Source organism: Dromiciops gliroides, chromosome 5 (assembly GCF_019393635.1).
Source record: "Dromiciops gliroides isolate mDroGli1 chromosome 5, mDroGli1.pri, whole genome shotgun sequence".
NCBI lineage: Eukaryota > Metazoa > Chordata > Mammalia > Microbiotheria > Microbiotheriidae > Dromiciops > Dromiciops gliroides.
In genome coordinates this window covers 242,738,541-242,758,702 of record NC_057865.1, presented here as the reverse complement: position 1 = coordinate 242,758,702, position 20,162 = coordinate 242,738,541, and the positions used below count along the sequence as shown (strand labels likewise).

The 20,162-nt window shown below is 38.7% G+C and overlaps 1 protein-coding gene across 2 annotated transcripts in view; it reads left to right on the top strand.

Moving 5' to 3' along the window:
• PTPRB (protein tyrosine phosphatase receptor type B) overlaps positions 1-20,162 on the top strand; it is a 161,650-nt gene that overhangs the window by 50,923 nt on the left and 90,565 nt on the right. Inside the window, exons 1-2 of one of the 2 annotated variants that reach the window (XM_043965207.1) lie at positions 2,054-2,679; positions 3,153-3,426. In XM_043965207.1, coding sequence (XP_043821142.1) covers positions 2,620-2,679; positions 3,153-3,426 — 334 coding nt within the window. In that variant the 5' untranslated portion in view covers positions 2,054-2,619. Of the gene's footprint in view, positions 1-2,053; positions 2,680-3,152; positions 3,427-20,162 lie in introns of those variants that run through there. The other variant, XM_043965208.1, reaches the window with a different exon arrangement.

The window sequence follows — 20,162 nt, the reverse complement described above, 5'->3', positions numbered from 1 at the left end:
GCCAAACCAGAATGAATAAGGCAGAGATGGGTAGAAATGGCTCAGACAGGAAAGGTTAGATGACTAGACTTGGTAGGTTAATGTAAAGAATAGAGTAAAAATGCTTAATTCTGATTTAGTCCATGATAGTGTTTTAAGTTAAAAGAGTGGAGTAATAAGTACAAGTAAATAATTCAATTGAACAAGCATTTATTAAATGTTTATTATGTATAAGGCATTTCACCCTTATTGATTGTAGAGGGCATGAAAATTTAACCTTATGGCCCAGAAAAACAATTAAAAGGAAGGAGTGTCTAAAAAAAAGGAAGAAAATAGAAACCATTGTAGTCTTCTAGCGATGAAAATTTGCACTGTACAATTACAAAGAAGAGATGATATTGTCGAAACACATCATAGGCTTGGTGAAGCAATTGAATTCTCTTAGCCACATGGAGGAATGGGAAGTATTGTTTAGTAAATGCAAATGAACAGTTGGAGAGAGAAGCAAGGAATAAACAATTTTCCTGGAAACTTATGGAAATCTAAAAATAAACTCTGTGATTTAATGACTCCAAATACTAGAAAGATATGTGTGTGATCTCAGATCTAACTGCAGGCTTAAAAGAAAGAGAGAGAGAGCAAAGTGTTTGTGCAAGTTAAACATGTATTACTTTATTAAAAAGATGGGGGAGGGGGCAGCTAGGTGGCACAGTGGATGGAGCACCGGCCCTGGACTCAGGAGGACCTGAGTTCGGATCCGGCCTGGGACACTTTACACTTACTGGCTGTGTGACCCTAGGCAGGTCACTTAACCCCAATTGCCTCACCAAAAAAAAAAAAAAAAAGATGGGGGAATGGCATTTTCTCAAGTGGAATTAAATCTATTTCATTTGTTTATTTTCTACTGTTCCACAAATTAGAAACTCTGTTATTGTACACAATGTAGAATCTGGTGACCATGGCATATTTAATTTTTTAAAATAAAACAAAATGCTTCCTCTCCTCTCCATTTAGCGACCTCAACAGGTCTTTTAAACTCTTGGAAATGACAATGTGAAATGCTACAGTGATATCTAAAGGAAGTGATAATAAATTATTAAAGGTGTGGGTCATACTTTGGCTGTTATCTACATAGAATTCATTTTCTTTGTTCCTTGAGAATCAGGAAACTTCTGTATATTGTTAGTCTCAGAGTCATTCAAGGACCCAGAGGGTACCTTGTGTCAAGGACACAAATCGGTACAGAAAATTGAGGGAAATGTGCTTATAATGCTCTGCTACTGAGGTATCTCTGAAATTATGGAGGGCTTACTTACATTACTTTGTGTAATCATAGAAGGAGTTTCTTATTTTCTTAGTGCTGGAAGTGTCTTGGTAGATTTTTATTCAATAATATGCTCCAAGAATTAGTTTAGATTGCTTTGTTTATTCGATGGAGATTTAAGTTCAGAATTAACGTTGGAACTAACTTGTGGTGACCTTGTTATCCCTCGCTGAGCAGTAGTATGAAAGTAGCTCTTGAAAGAAATGGGTACAACTTGAGCGGGTAAATCCAAGCAAACTATTGCATCCCTTAATCAGTGTCCTTCATAAAGCCGTTTTGAAGTAGTTTTTAGCCTACCGAAGGAAAGGAAAGATCTTTATGGAAGAAAATAGAAAGTGTATAGGAAGGGAAGAAAAGATTGCATCCTGATTAGAAATGGGCAAAGGTCTTTTTTTGTTGGTGGTGAGGGTGAGGGGATCACGGGAACTGAACCAATTCTTTGAGGTGAGGAGGGGAAAGTGTGGGATAAGAACATTTTTAATAAAGTTGCAGGAAAGAGGTTTCGAGACCTAGGGAAATCTGCCCTGGTACATGATTGGTCAGGCATAATCTTGGGAAAAGAGCCCCTGGAGAAAGCAGATGAGGGAGGACGATAGGAAGGAAGATGGGGGGGTGGAGGGGAGGTGAAGGGTGTGGAGAGAGGAAGGGGGGCTGGAAAGTGAGAGGGAGGGAGGGAGGCAAGTAATACTTGTTGCTCAGAAGTCTGGAGAGCGGAGGAGAGAGTGTGGAAAAGTGAAAGTCCGCGAGGCCAAGTGCAGCGGGGCCGGGACCCCGGCGGCGAGTAGAGCGGGGCACTAGGGGGGCAGCTGGGCTCGCTCCAGACTGCCTTGGCAGCCTCAGGCGTTGGCTCCTCGAGGCGCCCTCCCTCCCCGGAGCATTGTTCCTTTGCCGGGAGACGAGGAAATTGCCTTTTGATTGCGGAAGTCCGTGGAAAGGGCTCAGGCTAGCGGCAGCGCGGGTCAGTATGGCAGCGTGGGAAGGGCTGCGAGCTGCCTGCCCCCGCCGCCTCTCGCGTCCGCAGCCCGCCGAGGGCTGCAGCAGCAGCAGCAGCAGCAGCAGCAACAACAGCAGCAACAGCGGCCCCTGTCCTGGCACGTCCCGGTCCCCCTCCCGGAGAAAATCTCAAGGAGCCGGCGGGGAGCCCTAAAGCTCAGGCAACAAGTGTCCTGCTGGCTGTCCGGGGAGTTTCCGCGCTCCCTTTGCCATCCCTCGCTTCACCTCGCCTCCCCTCCCTCCCCAGCTGGGACTCAGTGGCCGTCTCCCTTCTTCTTACCCCCCCCACCCCCCAACTAGGATAATCTTGTTCTTAAACACCGATGGCAATGCCGAACTGTGGAGCCAGGTTGGCCTTATGGATGGCACTGAACCTGATGCAGGTGAGTGGCAGGAGGAAGGGGATGCAGAAAGCGCCTTCCTCGCCTTTCCTTTCTCAGCAAACAAGCTCCCCCTCCATCTTCCGACCTCTGTGCCTGGCTGGTCTGTGCCTCTAGACGGCTACCTTTCTCCGGGGAAGCCTGCCTAGGTTCCGTGAAGGACGCTGGGAGCAAAGCATAGATGCGCTCTGCCAGCCCGCTCATCCTTCTGCTAGCTCACTCTGGAGCGGGCTGCGTTCAAGGCCAAAGTCATGCTTCGCTCCCCGTCTCCCGCACCCCCACCTCCTAACTCCCCCCAGGGAGGCCGGCTGCAGGAAGACGTGTCTACCTGTGTTCTTGCTCTGTTTGTTTGTTTGTTTAACTTGAGGAATTGGTTTGGGGGGCTTGTTTTGGAAAGGAACGGAAGGGAACCAGAGCGTCCCTAGGGAGAGAGCAGTTCTGGAAACTTCAGCATTTGTCTCTGATCCCTTTTGCAGAGTGGCCTAGGGGAGCCGCTGAGGTGCGACATCAACCTGACCCAAGCCAAGGTCTCCAGCAGGTCTGCCAGTCTCAGGTGGAACACAGAAGGATCGCCCTGCAACTTTAGCCTCATCTACAACTCTGACACCTCTGGGAGAGTTCCGTGCTACCCTCTGAGGATTGACAACCATACTTATGAATGTAACCCTGAGGATTTGCAAGCTGGAACAACCTATCATTTCAGGATTGAGTCTCAGGATGGAGATACGAAAGCCATCTCCTTGCAAACAGGTAACGGGGTTGCAGGTGCAGCTGTCATGGCCCGTTTTGAAGTGGAAGAGGTGGGCTCCTTTCTTTTGAGCTCCTATTAACACCCCCCCCCCAAAGAAATAAGGAAAACGTGAAGATCATCCATTGACATAGATTTCTAAATACTTAGTCTATGGTTTAAGAAGCTTGAGGTGTCCCAAATCCTACCTTTTTAATGATGAAAGTCAGTGTCTCTGTGTCTGTAGGACAGAACTCAGTGAGAAGGAATCTCACTGAGAAGGGAGCATTTTCAAATGATGAAGACAGGCAAGTCCGATCCACTAAAATGACAAAACACCAGAATAGTCTAAGTATATATATTTTGGAGTAAATAATGAAAATGCACATATTGAGAGACATGGCTTTCCTCAAATTAGTATTATTTTTGGCAGGGGGTATAGAATCTTCAGGGATAGAACAAACAGGAAGAAAAGTGAATACTGTGATTGGTGTTCCATGAAAAAAGAAAAAAGAAAAGGCTTTGAAAAAGGATGCACATAGTCCCGGCTGAAAATTCACTTTTTATAACTTGTCACAAAAGATCTGACTACATGCTTTAACGACTTCAAGCATTAACCTTTTCTTAAACTTTATCTAAGCATATGCATATTTTTGTATGCTACCAGTTCCTTCTGACCATTTTTTAGCATTGTCTTCATTTGCAGCAATTAGGAAGTTATAAACTTTTCAGATTTAATTTGTGTTGTAAAGTCCAGAGGATATATACAAAGATTCCTGCCCCAGTACCATTTGATATCTCCACTTGTATAAAGTTTAGGTCCTAAACCACAATCCCTAAAACAAAACAACAACAAAAAATTGAGTTGGATGGCCTTTGCAATAATAATAGAAATTTTAACCTTGACTAATAGATAGTCGTTTAAAAAAATACCATTCAAATTCATCTTAGTTTTAAAAGTAAAACTCTATGTTTTATTACTTTTACTTCATTTGGTTCATTTCAAATAGACCTTTAAGATAGGTGTGGAGATTTGCAAATAGGTTCATCAAAGAGAAATAAATATTGAGAACTGAACTTTATCTTCATACACAATTAATAAATACCAAATAAGTGATAAAAATTAAACTAGTTAATTCAAGCTACTGTATTTTTAGTCAGTTAAGGGAATTGTTTAATGTTTAAGGTGAGTTCCTTGAAACTTACAACTGTCAAACATTGGAGAGTCTAAGTAGAATAGCTAGGCATACGAAGATTTAATTAATGTTTGGAAATTTTTTATATGCAAGGTGTAGGGGAAAAAGAGCCTAGAGATATGAGAGGTGGGACTTGAACCCAGGTCTTCCTTACTCTGACTGACTTTCCATCCACAATACTATATTGTCTCTCTATTTGGATTCAGTATATTGATAATATTTTGACACTGCATAAGATAGAGTAAGTGGTCATACCTCCCCCAGGAGTCTTTAAAGAATTTTTAAAAGCACTAATTTACAATTCCCAAAACACATTTGAAGACTTGACCCCATGGAGATTTTTTTCCCCCTGTGCTTTAAAGATGAATACCCAGCCCCTCTAAATTTAAGGAAAAAGAGATTTCAACATTTGCTAAATTTGAGTGAATTGCACCATAAATCACATTTTTGTTATAATTAAAACAAGAAAAATACTATACTATTTTTAAAATTTCCCTTCAGATTTGTAATGGAACAGAAGTAAATTTGTGATTTTTATATCATATTTTGTGTTAAGCAAGGAAGGCAGTATGATAAAGTTTGGAAGAACACTGGCTATGGAGTCAGGACCTGAGTTTTTATTGTGCCCCCTGATACTTGTGACTTGTGGGACCTTGGGCAAGTCATCCTCTCTAGACCGCACTTTCTTCATCTGTAAAACTAGGGAATTCTTCAGCTTAGTTTCTGAGGTCCCTTTCAGCTATTGATTTATAATATCGATTTAAAACATGGATCTAAGCATACTGTATACTTTTTCAAGGACACCTTTCCTCCCCTTCCCAGTTTACTTGCCTTGCTATGTCTATAACAAAAGGAAACTGAAGTAAACACATTGTTTGGGTAAATATATTTAGTCTGGGAGTTTGGGTAGAGGGGTATACTTGGAATGAGGAAGACTTGAATGTAAATCTGGTCTCAGATACCTTCTAACCGTGTGACCCTGGGCAAGTCACTTAACTTCTATCTGCCTATTTTCTGTCATAAAGTGAGGATAATAACAGAACCTACCATCCAGAGTCATTGTGAGGATTAAATGAAATAATATTTATGAGCACTTATAAATAATTCTTTCCTTCCTTTCTTCTTTCCTTTTTCACTGGCTTGACTAAAACACAGCCAGGTTTTTAATTCATGTAGCCATAGTATTTTTTTTTAATCTGTGTAATTTGAACTCAACACTTTAGCAAGAATGCACCAATAATAGTTTCTAGTCATGTAAGACTTTCAAACCAAACATAACCTTGACAAAACATTAAGTGCAAACCATAACTGATTAAAAATTCAATCCAATGCACCATCTATATTTGTGAAGCACCTAATATGTGAAGGCAGTGAAATAGTCTACACCATCCAGGGGTGGCTTACATTCTATTGGGAGACCTTCACATATATACAAATAAGTATTTATACACACACACACACACACACACACACACACACACACACACGGTATATTATTTAGATATATACATACATCTACAGATATATACATATGTGTGTATGTATGTATGAATCCTTTCTAAAACATACTTGACAATCTCTAGCAAGAGAAAAAAGCATTACTTCCCCATGCAACCTATTTCACTTTGGGACAAGGCTAATTACCTAAAAAGTTTTCCTAGATGAAGCTGAAATATGACTCTCTTTCATTTTATTTTATTTTTTTTATTTTTAAAAAATGTTTATTTTTTATTTTTTTGCTGGGTAATGAGGGTTAAGTGACTTGCCCAGGATCACACACCTAGTAAGTGTCAAGTGTCTGAGGCTGGATTTGAACTCAGGTCCTCCTGAATCCAGAGCCAGTGCTTTATCCACTGTGCCACCTAGCTGCCCCTTCATTGATTTCTTTCTAATGATTTTGCTTGAGCCATGTTAAAGAAAATATTGTTTGTTGGGCATTTGGGGGTATAAAAGAAATGTAGAAGGCACAGCCAAGTAGGTTAGAAAGATAAGACCTGGCATCAAATCCTACCCATACTACTTGTGTGACCTTGGGCAAAGTGCTCTGGGCCCCAGCTCCTCATCTATAATAAGAGAGGTTTAGACTAAATGACATCTAAGGTCCTTTCTTGCACATCTTTGATCCAATTAACATATATAAATGTAAAAAATAGACAACATAAGATATTATGTACCAAGCGTCAACATGTATTATATTAGCTTATAAACTCAGACTTTACTAAGTTACTATAGCTCTCATAGCATCAATGGTTCTGATTCAGGAGTTAGCAGGCTGAATTAAGGGAAGTGTCCCTATAACTAGGGAGGGGATACTGTCCCACTGCCTTGATTGAATTGCATGTGAATTCTTGGGTTCTGTTCTGGGAGTTTCCTTTTGGTATGTTTACATGCTGGAGAAAATCAAGCAGCCGGTCTCCAGCTTAGTGAAAAGTATTTAAGAGCATGTCATGAAAGGATCAATCAAAGAAATCAAACAAGACCATGTGCAGAACTCATGATAGCCATATTCCAGTGTTTGAAGAGCAGAACTAGACTCATTCTGCTTAGCCCCAGAGGGCAGAGGTATGAACAATAGGCCGAAGTAGCAAAGTGTCCAATTGAGGCCTGATATAGGGGATAGGGATGGGGTTTGGACCTAGGATTTCACTGGAAAAGAGAATTCTCTGGCGAGGTACTTCCCTCTAGTCCCTCAGCTCCTTTTCTTCTATTTAGAGTCATAGAGAGTTGCCTAGCACACCAAGAAGTTAAGTGACTTTCCCAGGGTCACACACTAAGTATATATAAGAGGAGAGACATGAACTCAGGACACAGGTTACAGTTCTCCTTTATCTGTTGTCTTCTGCAATTAGAATGTAAGGTCCTTGGGGGCAGGAACTAACTTGCATGCTTCAATTTGTATCCCCAATGCTTTTAGTACAGTGCTTGGCACATAATAAGCATTTATGAACTCTATTATCTATCTACCTCATCTATCTGTCTGTCTATCTCTGTCTATCTTTCTATATACCTACCCACCCACCCATCTATCCATCTATCTATCCATTCATCCATCCATGCATCTATCTTCCTGTCTATGTCTATCTATCTATCTATCTATCTATCTATCTATCTATCTATCTATCTATCTATCTATATCTTTCTATATATTTACCCACCTATCCATCTATCCATCTATCATCTATGTCTTTCTATTTTTCTATGTATCTATCCACCCAACAATCTATCCATCCATCTACTCATCTATCAATCTATTTCTATCTTTCTATGTATCCACCCACACAACCACACATCCATCCATCTATCATCTATCTATCTATCTATCTATCTATCTATCTATCTATCTATCTATCTATCTATCTATCTATCCATCTATCTATCTATCATCTATCTATCTATCTATCTATCTATCTATCTATCTATCTATCTATCTATCTATCTATCTGTCTATCTGTCTATCTATCATCTATCTATCTATCTATCTATCTATCTATCTATCTATCTATCTATCTATCTATCTATCTACCTAGTTCCCTACCTACTTGTATCCAAGACTGCTCTCTATGCACTATTCCCTCTTAAACTGGGCATAACAAAATACATATGTCTTGTAATTAGGGTTATATAGCCAAGGAATGGACTACCACGAAAGATCATGGGCTCTCCTCAGGGAGGTCTTCCAGATAAAACTTGATGAGTGCTTTCAAGGGTTGATTTAAAAGAGATTCTTTTCTTGACAAGGATTGGCTTAGATGGTGTCCTGGGTTTCTTCCAGCTTTGAGATTTTGTGATTGTGAGAATAGGGAGATAATGAATGAATCAATCTAATTTATATCATTCAAACGCAGTCCATGTAAGAGATATTCAAAAGATAAAGAAAGAAATTCCCTTTAATACTCTCCTCTCTGAGCTGATAATTCTAAATGGAATATTATTCCTGAAATGCAAAGACCTTCTTTTCCAGAATGGGAGCATTTCCTTACATCTTCTTTAATGCCTTCACAGCCTTAGCGAATTAACAGATTGGCAACAATCTGGTGGATTTGGTCAATGTAGAAAGAATCTGGATATTCATGTCTAAAAACAAATCTAATTTCAGGTCTGAATTATAAAGCGTGGCTGTCTGCTTTGATCAGGTTAGCCAGGTAATTAACAAATATGCAATCCATTAAGTCTACATCTACACAAAAGCAATGACTCAAATGTTTTGGTAAAGTGCTTTTTTTTTTTTTTGGTGCTCTTTATCTACTAAGAATAAAAAAAAATGTTGTCAGGGGCAAATAAATGTTGAGAGAAAAGCCACCTACATACTGATAATAATAGCTCATATCTATAATAGGTTTTGCATTTTACAAACTGTTTGCCTCATAATAACCCAATGAGATACTTATGACTACACAAGAATAGTATATGAGTACTGTGGATAAAACCTGAAAACCCGCAATTCTTGGCTTAGGAGGCCAGCACATTATCTATCAGACTAACATGGCAAGCACCAGTCATAATCATGGCTCGCATTTATTTAATGTTTTTCAATTTTCAATATGTTTCTCTCATAACGACTCTGTACTATAGTTTGTAAAAATATCATTATCCCTGTAACCCCAGTTCGAAGCTTTTTGGTAAATTAAGAGTCATGAGGCTAAATGCTTGAAGTCAAATAGCTACTGAGGGACAGAGCTAGGAGAGGGCAGCTAGGTGGCACCATAGTACATAGAGAGCCTGAAGTCAGTAAGACTCATCTTCCTGAGTTCAAATCTGACCTCAGACACTTACTAGCTGTGTGACTCTGAGAAAGTCATTTCATCTTGTTTGCCTCAGTTTCCTCATCTGTCAAATTAATTGGAGAAGGAAACAGCAAACCACTCCAGTATCTTTGCCAAGAAAACCCCAGATTGGGTCATGACGAGTTGGACATGACTGAAATGACTGAACAGCAACAACATCAAAATTAAGTCATGTCAGATTAAAGTTATTTCCTTTCTCATCGGGGTTATTAGATAGCAAGTTTGGGAAATTCTATAGATCTAACAACTAGATTTTAGGAAGTCATTTGACAAAGTCTCTAATATTATTCTTGGGGGGCAGGGTGGGCAGGAATTGAGTCCTGTGGGATAAATTATAGTACAGTTATGGGAACTCAGACTTACTTGAATAACTGGCCTCACTGGATTACTGATGTCTCAAGAGGAGTTTTCCAATGGAAAACACCAAGAATTTGTGCTCAATCCTGTGCTATTTGACATTTTTATCAATGACTTGAATAAAGATAGAGATTGCCAGCTTTATCATATTTGAAGTCATTTTATCAATGACTTGAATCAAGAAAGAGGAACAGGCTTAGGCAGAAAACATTGGATGACAGAGTCAAGATTCAAAAGGATCTTGACAGGATAGAAAATTGGGCCAAATTAAGTAACATTTAAAAGGGATAAAGGGAAAATACACCTTAAAAATAACAATTTTAAAAGCACAAGATGAAGATTTCATTACTGTTATTCACTCATTCAATTGTGTCTGACCCTTCCTGACCTCGTGGATACCAGATCTTTCTATTCTCCACTCTCTCAAAGTTTAAGTTCATGTTTGTTGTTTCAATAACACTCTCTCTCTCATCCTCTGCCATCCCCTATTCCTTTTGCTTTCAGTCTTTCCCATCAGGGTCTTTTCCAATGAGTCCCACCTTCTTATCATGTTGCTAATGTATTTAAGCTTCAGATAAAGTATTTATTTGACCTTCCAGTGACTAGCCTGAATTATTTTCTTTAAGCATTGAAGACATGCCTAATCATTAGTCAAGTCAACAATGTGATATGGTACCCATGAAATCTAATATAATCCTGGTTAGCATAAAGTGCCCATATACCCAGGAATAAGGAGATGAAAATCCCACTGTACTCTGCCCTGTTTAGTCTGTCTTGAATAATGTATTCATTTCTAAGTGCCACATTTTAAGAAGGACATTGGTAAGCCAGAGAGCGTCCTGAGGAGAGCAACTAGGATGGTGTAAGTCCCATAGTGCATCTCATTTGATAAAGAGTTAATTATATCATAGTTTCATAAATCTGGAGTACAAAGGGACCTTAGAGTCCAACCTCCTCACAGATAAGGACAATAAGATCCAGCAAGTTTGATATTTCTAAAGTACCTGGCATCCAGAAGGTGCATAATAAATACTTGCTCTCTTCTCTTTTCCCTTCCCCACTGGTCCAGGTCACATGGGCAGAGTTGGAATTCAAGCTGAGGTTTCATGATTCTTGCTTAGGTATTCCAACTTTAGCACTATTTCCATCATGTCTACTGGGTGAAGAATCTGGGAATGGTTAGTTTAAAGAATTAGAAAGGGAAATTGTAACTGTCTTTCAGGTATTTAAAGGCTATTACATGGAAGATATGAGAGCTTAGATTTCTTCTTTGGGTTACCAGGAGCAGACCAGATCACACTAGAACTAGAAATAATAAGTACACTTTGCAAGGTGGCATATTTAGACTTGATAGAAGGAAAGGCTTCCTAATGATTGGATCTATCCAAAAGTGGAACAAGATGCCTCTTAGGAGGTAGGATTTTTCCCTCTCACCAAAGATCTTCAGGATAAATCTGGGCTACTGCTTATTGAATATGTTGTAGAGGGAATTCTTTCTCAGGTATGAGTTGGACTGGACAGCCAAAGAGGTCCCTCCTGACTCAAACACCATGATGCTCTAAACCAGTGGATAAAAAAGGCCAAATTAGTTCAGTTTTCTCAACATGCCTGACTTCATTTTTACTTTGAAAACTAGGGGCAGGGAAGAGCTTAATTACCAAGTATCTCTGTTGATATTTACAGACTTCATTTTCTCTCTCTTTAAAAAGAGATTAAAGATTTGATATCCACCTATTATTATATCTAAAATTGCTCTTCCAAGAGCCACAAAAGAAGATGCAGGTCCAACCTGGTTAGAATGCTTTCATAAATCAACACTGGACTTTCAAAATTTCTTTCTAATCATTTGTTGTTGTTTTAAAATTCCATTTAAAAAGACAGAGAAAATCACATACATAAAACCCTGTTGTTCAGCCATCTCTGATTCTCCATGACCCCCTTTGGGATTTTCTTGGCAAAGATACTAAAGTGGTTTGCTATTTCCTTTCCCAGCTCACTTTACAAATGCGGAAACTGAGGCAAACAGGGTGAACTAACTTGCCCAGGGTCACACAGCTACTAAGTGTCTGAAGCCAGATTTGAACTCAGGTCTTCCTGACTCCAAGCCCACTACTCTATCCACTGTGCCACTCAACTACCCACATAAAACCTTAAGCTTTCTCTAAGTCTGCATATACTTAACTTAGTCTAGATTAATCTAAAAGTGACAAAAAATGTCCTCGGGGATAAAAAAAATTATAGGCAACTGTTTGGAAATATACTGATCATAAAAGCATGTGATTGTGCAAATCAACATAAAATCATTGATTTAGAGCTAGAAGGAATCATAAAGGCTATAGAGGTAAGGAAACTGAGAAACAGAAAGGTTATGTGACTAGCTCAGGGTTACACAGCTAGTACATGCCTGAGGCAGGATTTGAAACCAGATCTGTCCTAACTCCAAATACAATTCCCTCTAGACTACACCATACTGGTTCTATGATTGCAAATCCATTTTTAAAAATATGATATTCATTTCATTCGATTCCACTTAGAACTCTATGATATATTCTTAGTCACCTATATAGTTTAGTCATTTTGATCTTTTCTATTTTTTGAGAATCTTCCCTTTTTTGAGATATAATTGTGTTGACTCAGATGTGGATTTTTTTCCTGCTTTTTTTTTATCATATCAATTCATTCTTCTTTACTTCAGCTTGTCAAGTGCTGTTTTTATTTTCACAAAGAGTCCTGAGGCATTGAGTTCAAATGTGGTGGTTCCATTGCCATCAGAGATGAAAATATATCACTATAGACATACTGACACATCTGTTCCATTTCATGCCTATTTGTTGTCCTTCTAGTGCATCTATAAATGTGTTCAGAACAATCTGGTTTAGTTGGATGTTATACCCAGTTTTCTGCAGGCTTGGTTTTTTCCCTTCACTGAATTTTATTGTTTATAACCTTCAACCATTTTACCCTGTGATGCTGTGAAAATCAGCTTCTCCACTCAAAAAGTGTTGCCTTTGGCTACTATGCCTTTGTGCTTGACAAAGAGGTTAAATGTTTGTGAAATGAAGCAGTTTCTGGGCTTTTTTGGCCTCTGCAAGGCAGATTGTAATAAGGGTTCACGCTGGGATAATGGCAATTGGGACAGAGGAAGGGACAGATAGGTATGTGAGAAACACTGCAGAAGTAGAATCCGTGGGACTTTGGTAACTGGGTGTGAAGCATGGGGGAAAGAGAAAATTTGGCAAAAGTAGTAAGATTGAAAATAATAGTGAAATCAAGAAAGAGGAACAGGCTTAGGCAGAAAAAAATAATAAGCTCAGTTCTTAGAATGTTGAATTGAGGTATTGATGGTACATATGAGTAAAATTATTTTGTAGGAAGTTAGAAATGTGAAGAATAGACTTCAGACAAAAGGTTGGGATTCAGGGGTGTGCGGGTAAATTTTTAAGTTATCCCCATCCCCCCAAAAAACGTATTCAGGAGATACCTTTAAGTTTAACCTGAATTACTAATATTTTCTACATCACTTTCTTAAGTATAGAGATGAACAAAGCAACAAATCAAGCCCTAATTTTGTAGCCTTTGTTGATTTCCAAGGCAAAAACAATCACTGAAAATTTAATAATCAGCTCTTGGGAGCAGGTCTGAGTTGGCTCCAGCACACCCCTGTCAAGATTGGAGATTGTGATGAGATAAAAGAAGGGCACCACCAAAAGCATTTGGAGGAACACCCACATTAAGGGGATAAGATGAGGAACCTGCAATAGAGAGAGAAAAGAAGCAGTTAGAGAGATAGTAAGAGAACCAGGAGAATTTATTGTCTCCAGAGTCATAGGATAGAAGGAGAAAGTATGCAGAAGAAAAAGGTGGTCAACAAACCCTGATGCTGCAGGAAGATCAAGTATTAGTAGCTGTGTGACCCTGGGCAAGTCACTTAACCCCAATTGCCTCACCAAAAAAAAAAAAAAAGTTGGATTTAGATAATAAAAGGAATGAAGAGTATATTCTAAGGGAAGTCCTAAGTGATTAGATTTCTGGTGACTTTTGAGGGGAAAAAAGGCTTCAGTGGAAGGGGAATTGAAGAATGTGTTGACTAGAGTTTTTCTACAAATTTTGCTATAAAAGGGAAGAGAGAGATGGATGGTGGCTAAGAGATGCTCTAAAGAGATCAAGGGAAAGTTTCTTGGTTTTTGTTTTTATTAGGATTAGGAAATTCTGAATATCTTTACAGGAAAGAAGCCAGTGGAGAGGAAGAGATTGAAGATACATGAGAGAAGAGGGATGATTTCTAGAACAAGATTGTAGAAAGGATAGGGAAGAATGGTATTAAACATTCAAATAGAGCAATTCTCTTTAGTGAGGAATAGGGATAGCTCTACCTATATGTGAATAAAGGATCAGAGAACAAATAAATGCTGTGGTGGTCAACCTAATTCAGGCAGCAGGAATGTTGAGATCATGAATCACAATCATCTTTTTTTTTTTTTTTTTTAGTGAGGCAATTGAGGTTAAGTGACTTGCCCAGGGTCACACAGCTAGTAAGTGTTAAGTGTCTGAGGCCGGATTTGAACTCAGGTACTCCTGACTCCAGGGCCAGTGCTCTATCCACTGTGCCACCTAGCTGCCCCCACAATTATCTTAATGATGAAATTGAATTGACCGTTGGATTACCCAATTTATTCTTCTGTATTAAACCTGCGAACAGTTGAATCACTGCTTCCATAAACATTTGGTCTTTGTGCATAGCAGGATCCTCTTTTTGTATGTCTTCCCATGTTATCCAAGGCATTTTACATCAGCCAGGAATGAAGAGTTTGCTGAAAATGAAGATTGCCACCCCCTTACTCCTTAGTATTGGCAACTTTTTGCCCTTAGAAGGGGAAAATTCAACACATTCTCATTGTGTGTTTGTATAAATCTTGACTCATGTCATCTTTTCAAATATTGATTCAAAGAATCAAATGGCGAGTAAATCAGTTTTTTGTGTTGCAGACTTCAGCTAATTAGTCGTCTTTGTGGACGTGTTCCTGTTTCTTCTTTCTCTTTTTCTTGTTTAATAAAGTTTCCTATTCGTTCTACACCATTACAACATTCATCATTTTGATATGCCAGGTCTCCATGGAGAGTTTCCATATAAAGAGGAACATTTCTTATGAAGCTATATAATTCAAAAGGTCATAAGATATGATCCCAAGTCCAGGAGTTAACAACAAACATTTATTGAGTGTCTGCTCTATAGAGGCAGGAGGGATATAAAGAGATTCCTGCACACCAAAGCTTTGCAATCTATTTTGATGACTAAGACACAAGAGAAATATAAATATATGCGTGTTTATATATTTATATGTATTTTTATATGTTTATGTATATATACATGTGTGCATGTTATGTATGTGTGGATCTGTGGATCTGTATATGTGTGTATGTGTGTGTGTGTGTGTGTGTATACTGCCAAATCAATGTCATAGACCAAGATAAGGTCAGGAGTACAGAGGAGAAAGTGAATGCTGAGGTCTGGAATGACCCAGTAGGATCAAAGCCTGGTTTGCAGAGGAGATAAGAGTTTAAGTGATCTTTGAAAAAGGGTTGGGAGGCAGTTAGGTGGTACAGTGGATAGAGCACTGGCCCTGGAGTCAGGAGGACCTGAGTTCAAATCTGGCCTCAGACCCCTGACACTTACTAGCTGTGTGACCCTGGGCAAGTCAGTTAACCCCAATTGCCTCACCAAAAAAAAAAAAAAAAAAAGTTGGATTTACATAATAAAAGGAATGAAGAGTATATTCTAAGGGAAGTAAGTATAAGTAAAGATTCAAAGAATGCACATAATGCATATGGGAAGCAAGAGTAGAGCAAAAGGTTCATATAGTTAAGAAAAATGGGCAGGTGAAAAACCAGAAGAGATCTTGAATTCCAATTAGATTTTCTTTTCCTTTTTTGCAAGGCAATTGGGTCAAATGACTTGCCCAGGGTCATTCAGCCTGGTGTGAAGTGTCTGAGGCCAGATTTGAACTCAGATCCTCCTGACTTCAGGGACAGTGCTCTATTCACTGCACCTCCAATTAGATGTTATGATGTCAAAAATGAGAAACTCTCGAAAGTTTTGGAGGTAACAGCTACAAAGTAGTACTTTGGGATATTAATCTGGTGGCAGCATCTTGTGGGGAGGGCTAGATACAAATCACTTAGAAAATCATTAGATTGAGAACTGAATCATTTTGGATACCCTAGGTGTGAGGGATAATATAGGTCAACACTCAGAGAACAGTGATGGGAAAAGAACCAAAGAGATGAACAACAGAGAGATTCTGAAAGTAGAGTCATTAAGATTTTTTGAGGCCTGTTGTGGTTCAATTGTTTTTCAGTCATGTGGGACTCTGGGATCTCATTCGGGATTTTCTTGGCAAAGATACTGAAGTGGTTTACCATTTCTTCTCCAGCTCATTTTATGGATTAGGAAACTGAGGCAAACAAGGTGAAGTGACTTCCGTAGGGTCACACAGCTGTCTGAGGCTACATTTGAACTCATAAAGATGAGTTTTCCCAACTCAAACATCCACTGCACCACCTTGCTGCCCTTTTTTGAAGCCATAGACATTGGTTAATGCAATATCTTCTTCATGTTGGCTACATTCATCTGATAGCAACACAACTAAGAAAAAAGTAACCAATTCCTCTGTTTTCTCTCACAAACTGGCTAATGTGGAGATGTTTTCCATGACTACTCATGTATAACTTATATTGAATTGCTTGAGTTCTTTGGGGGTGGGGAGAGGGAAGGGAGGGAGGAAGAGAAGTTGGAACACAAAGTTTTAAAAACTTGATGTCAAAGGGGCAGCTAGGTGGTGCAGTGGATAAAGCACTGGCCCTGGATTCAGGAGGACCTGAGTTCAAATTCAGCCTCAGACAATTGACACTTAGTAGCTGTGTGACCCTGGGCAAGTCACTTAACCTTCATTGTCCCACAAAAAAATAAATAAATAAAAATTGATGTCAAAATTTGTTTTCATATGTAATTTGGAAAATAAAATTCTAAACAGAAAAAAGTAACCAATTAATTTCCATTCACCGATCTTTTTTACTTACATAGGCCTAGCCAGTTTGATATTTTTTTATTTTTTTAAACTACATATACTTAATTTTTTGTTATGTAGAAGAGATGTTTCATCATCTCATAGACAAATCCTGCCTGGGTAAAGGAAGCATTTTTTTTTTTTTGCAAGGCAATAAGGGTTAAGTGACTTGTCCAGGGTCACACAGCTAGTAAGTGTGAAGTGTCTGAGGCCAGATGTGAACTCAGGTCCTCCTGAATTCAGAGCCAGGGCTCTATCCACTGCGCCACCTAGCTGCCCCCAGGAAGCATTTTTTTAAAAAACGAGTAAAGGACATTGGTTCATGATACCTTGAAAGAGAAAAAAAATTTCTTGGTACAAAAATCTGCATGTGGTTGCATTTTCCTCAGGACATTGGGACCTATTTTCAAAATAAATATTTGTCATTTAACATTCAAAATGTCCTTGAAATTCTCTTAACTAGTGATTTTGATATTTTCAAAATCACTTCTATGGCAAAAAAGGAAATAAATATTTAATTATGTGACTTCCTTTTTTTTTTTTTTTTTAATGTGTGACTTAAGGCCAGTTCATTTTGGTGCTGGACTTTCACCAAACTTTGTCCTTTCCTCTTAAGATGGGAAAATTGAGCGATCAAACTTACTTAGGTGATTTCTGGCATTTCCTTTTACTAGGATAGTCAATATCCAATGCCTAGAGAACACTGTAGGATCTGGTGTGATTGGCATCACTGTTTCCTGTTGTGTCTAGAAGCAAAGATGCACAAAATTGCTGGCTAATGATTCATATACATATTTTGTTCAAGACAAAAGTTTCAATTTATGGACTTTGACAGTTCTTTTACTCTGAAATACTCCACTGCTTATGAAGCACAGAGGTTTCTGATGACAGATCTGATAGACATATACATATGTGATGTGTCTCTTCCATCCATCCATTTGGATTATATAGGTCTAGTGGGGCTTTTCAATTTTGTGTGATCTGTCTTTTGAGTACATCTCAAGTGCGGGACTAGCTTTTAAAATAATATTAAGTTATGTTGAATACAGAAAATGACCATTCCTGATTAAAAAGAAAACTAACAGTCCCATGAAACACATTACTGAATGTTTATAGATCTTAAGTACATTTCTCATTAAAAATACTTGTCCAAAAAATATTTGACTTCTTTACAGTATCAAGGCTGGACAGTTGCCAGCAGAGAATTTTATCACAATATAAATGGCTTTTTAAGTGTTTGTTTCCAGCCAGGGTTCTCTCTGCTCAGGCACCTCCCAGTCCCATTGTTTCTTTGTTCTAGCGGATATACAAAGGACTTAGTGTTTTGTTTTCTGGCCCAGATCGATTAGATAAAGTCTGCATATTTGAACTTCACCTTCTAGGCACGCAACCCATTTGGGTTTCAAACACCTTACAATTTAATGTCAGAATCTCATATTTTGCAGATCAAGCAGAAAATATTGTCTGGACACCAAGCCTTTTCTCCTGTTATCTTTAGTCAGGCTTTTACTGATTACCTTGAAATGCTAATGATAATCAAACTCATTATGGTCTCCAAACAGTTATCTTCAGTGATGTGGCTCTTGTGAATTCATTGTTATCAAGTTTGGGAGAGCTATCAGAATTCAGGGTAGTATAGTATATATTTTTTAAATTATTTAAATCGGGGGCAGCTAGGTCGTGCAGTGAATAAAGCACCGACCTTGGATTCGGGAGGACCTGAGTTCAAATCTCACTTCAGACATTTGACACTTACTAGCTGTGTGACCCTGGGCAAGTAACTTAACCCCCATTGCCCCACAAAAGAAAAAGAAAAGAAAAATTATTTAAATCCCCAAAGAAAATGTTTTCTGAATTAGAAACATCATTTTAAAATTTATATTATTCTTTCCTCTACCTCCTCCCAAGTTTCTTTTAAAAATCTTTGTCACAAGGGATGGCTCACTGATTAGGAAAGGAAGAGATGGGGGATGTATTTGGAAATTAAAATGATCTAAATACAAAAGCTGCCAATGAAAATGAGTGAAAGTTATATACTTCTTTCTTAATTTTGGTATCCATAATTATAGGTTCTGGGGGATTATTTGAGATAAAGTAAATGGCAATGTGTCATGGTGAGGAACTAAGCCCACTTCTGACACAGACTGGCTGTGTGAACCTGGGCAAGTCACTTAACCTCTGTTTGCTTCAGTTTCCTCATCTGTAAAATGGGACAATAATAATGTATACCTCCCAAGTTTGTTGTGAGGATCAAACAAGACAATCTTTGTAAAGCACCTGGCACATAATCATAGTGAAGAGTAGAAGGGTCTGATGTACTATGGTCCATGAGGTCATAAAGAATCAGACGTGACTAAACAACAAAATGGTACGTGGCAAATGCAATGTAAATATGAGCTATGACTGTTTTTTCGTTATTGTTGTTGTTACCGTCCCAGTCCTCAAAGTAAATGGGATCATAAATTAAGAGTTGGAAGGTATCTCAGAGACCAGCCAGTCCAACAGGAATACTGTAGATGCCCAAAGAAGTTAAATGTCTTGTCCAAGATTCCACAAGCAGTAAGTAATAGACCTGAGTTATGAACCCAGGTCCTTGAATTCAAGATCCATTAATGTTCCCACTGTGTCATGCTGCCCCCTCAATGCTACTAAAGAAAATTGCTTATTTACAAAGAGAATGAAGAATCCTCTCAGAAGCCTCTGATTTGTTTCTACTGGTTAGAAAGCTTCCCCATGGGAATGAATGAGCTGATCTTATTTTATTAAGAATTTTTTTAAAATCTACTATGGGAAAAATTGAAGCAGTTCTCAAGATAATTCAAAATGGAGTGGAAAGGAGGATTGAATGTTTTGATCTGAAATATCTCAGCAATTCAGAGGAAAGTTTTTTATTGTTCGCTTTATGTGCTTTTGCTCTCTTGGGTGGGAAGTTAGAGTAATACAATAGATGAAATAGGATAGGGAACCATATGAGCTGGCCCTTCAAAATTCTTCTCGAAAGTCTGCTCATTTCACTCTTGCTTTGAGAATGTCATTTTACTCCTTTAGGCTTGGGCTCATCCATCATCAACCACTTGGCATTTTTGTGGCTAATTTTCAGGGGCTGAGAACAATGAAATGTTATGTAACTTTTATGTGTCGACGAAAAATGTTATCTGTTCATATGGAATAGAGCATGAAATGTCTCACAGCAGAATGCATTAGCTATAAGTTCAGCAGTGAGGTAAACCTGCTCATGATATTATCTTGATGGTTTTTTTCTGAGGGTTCAGGAGGTGGGGGAAGAGTGGGTGTTAAAGAACAATCGCCAAATTAACTACAAAGGACATATGAAGGAAGGCACTATCTGCATCGAGAG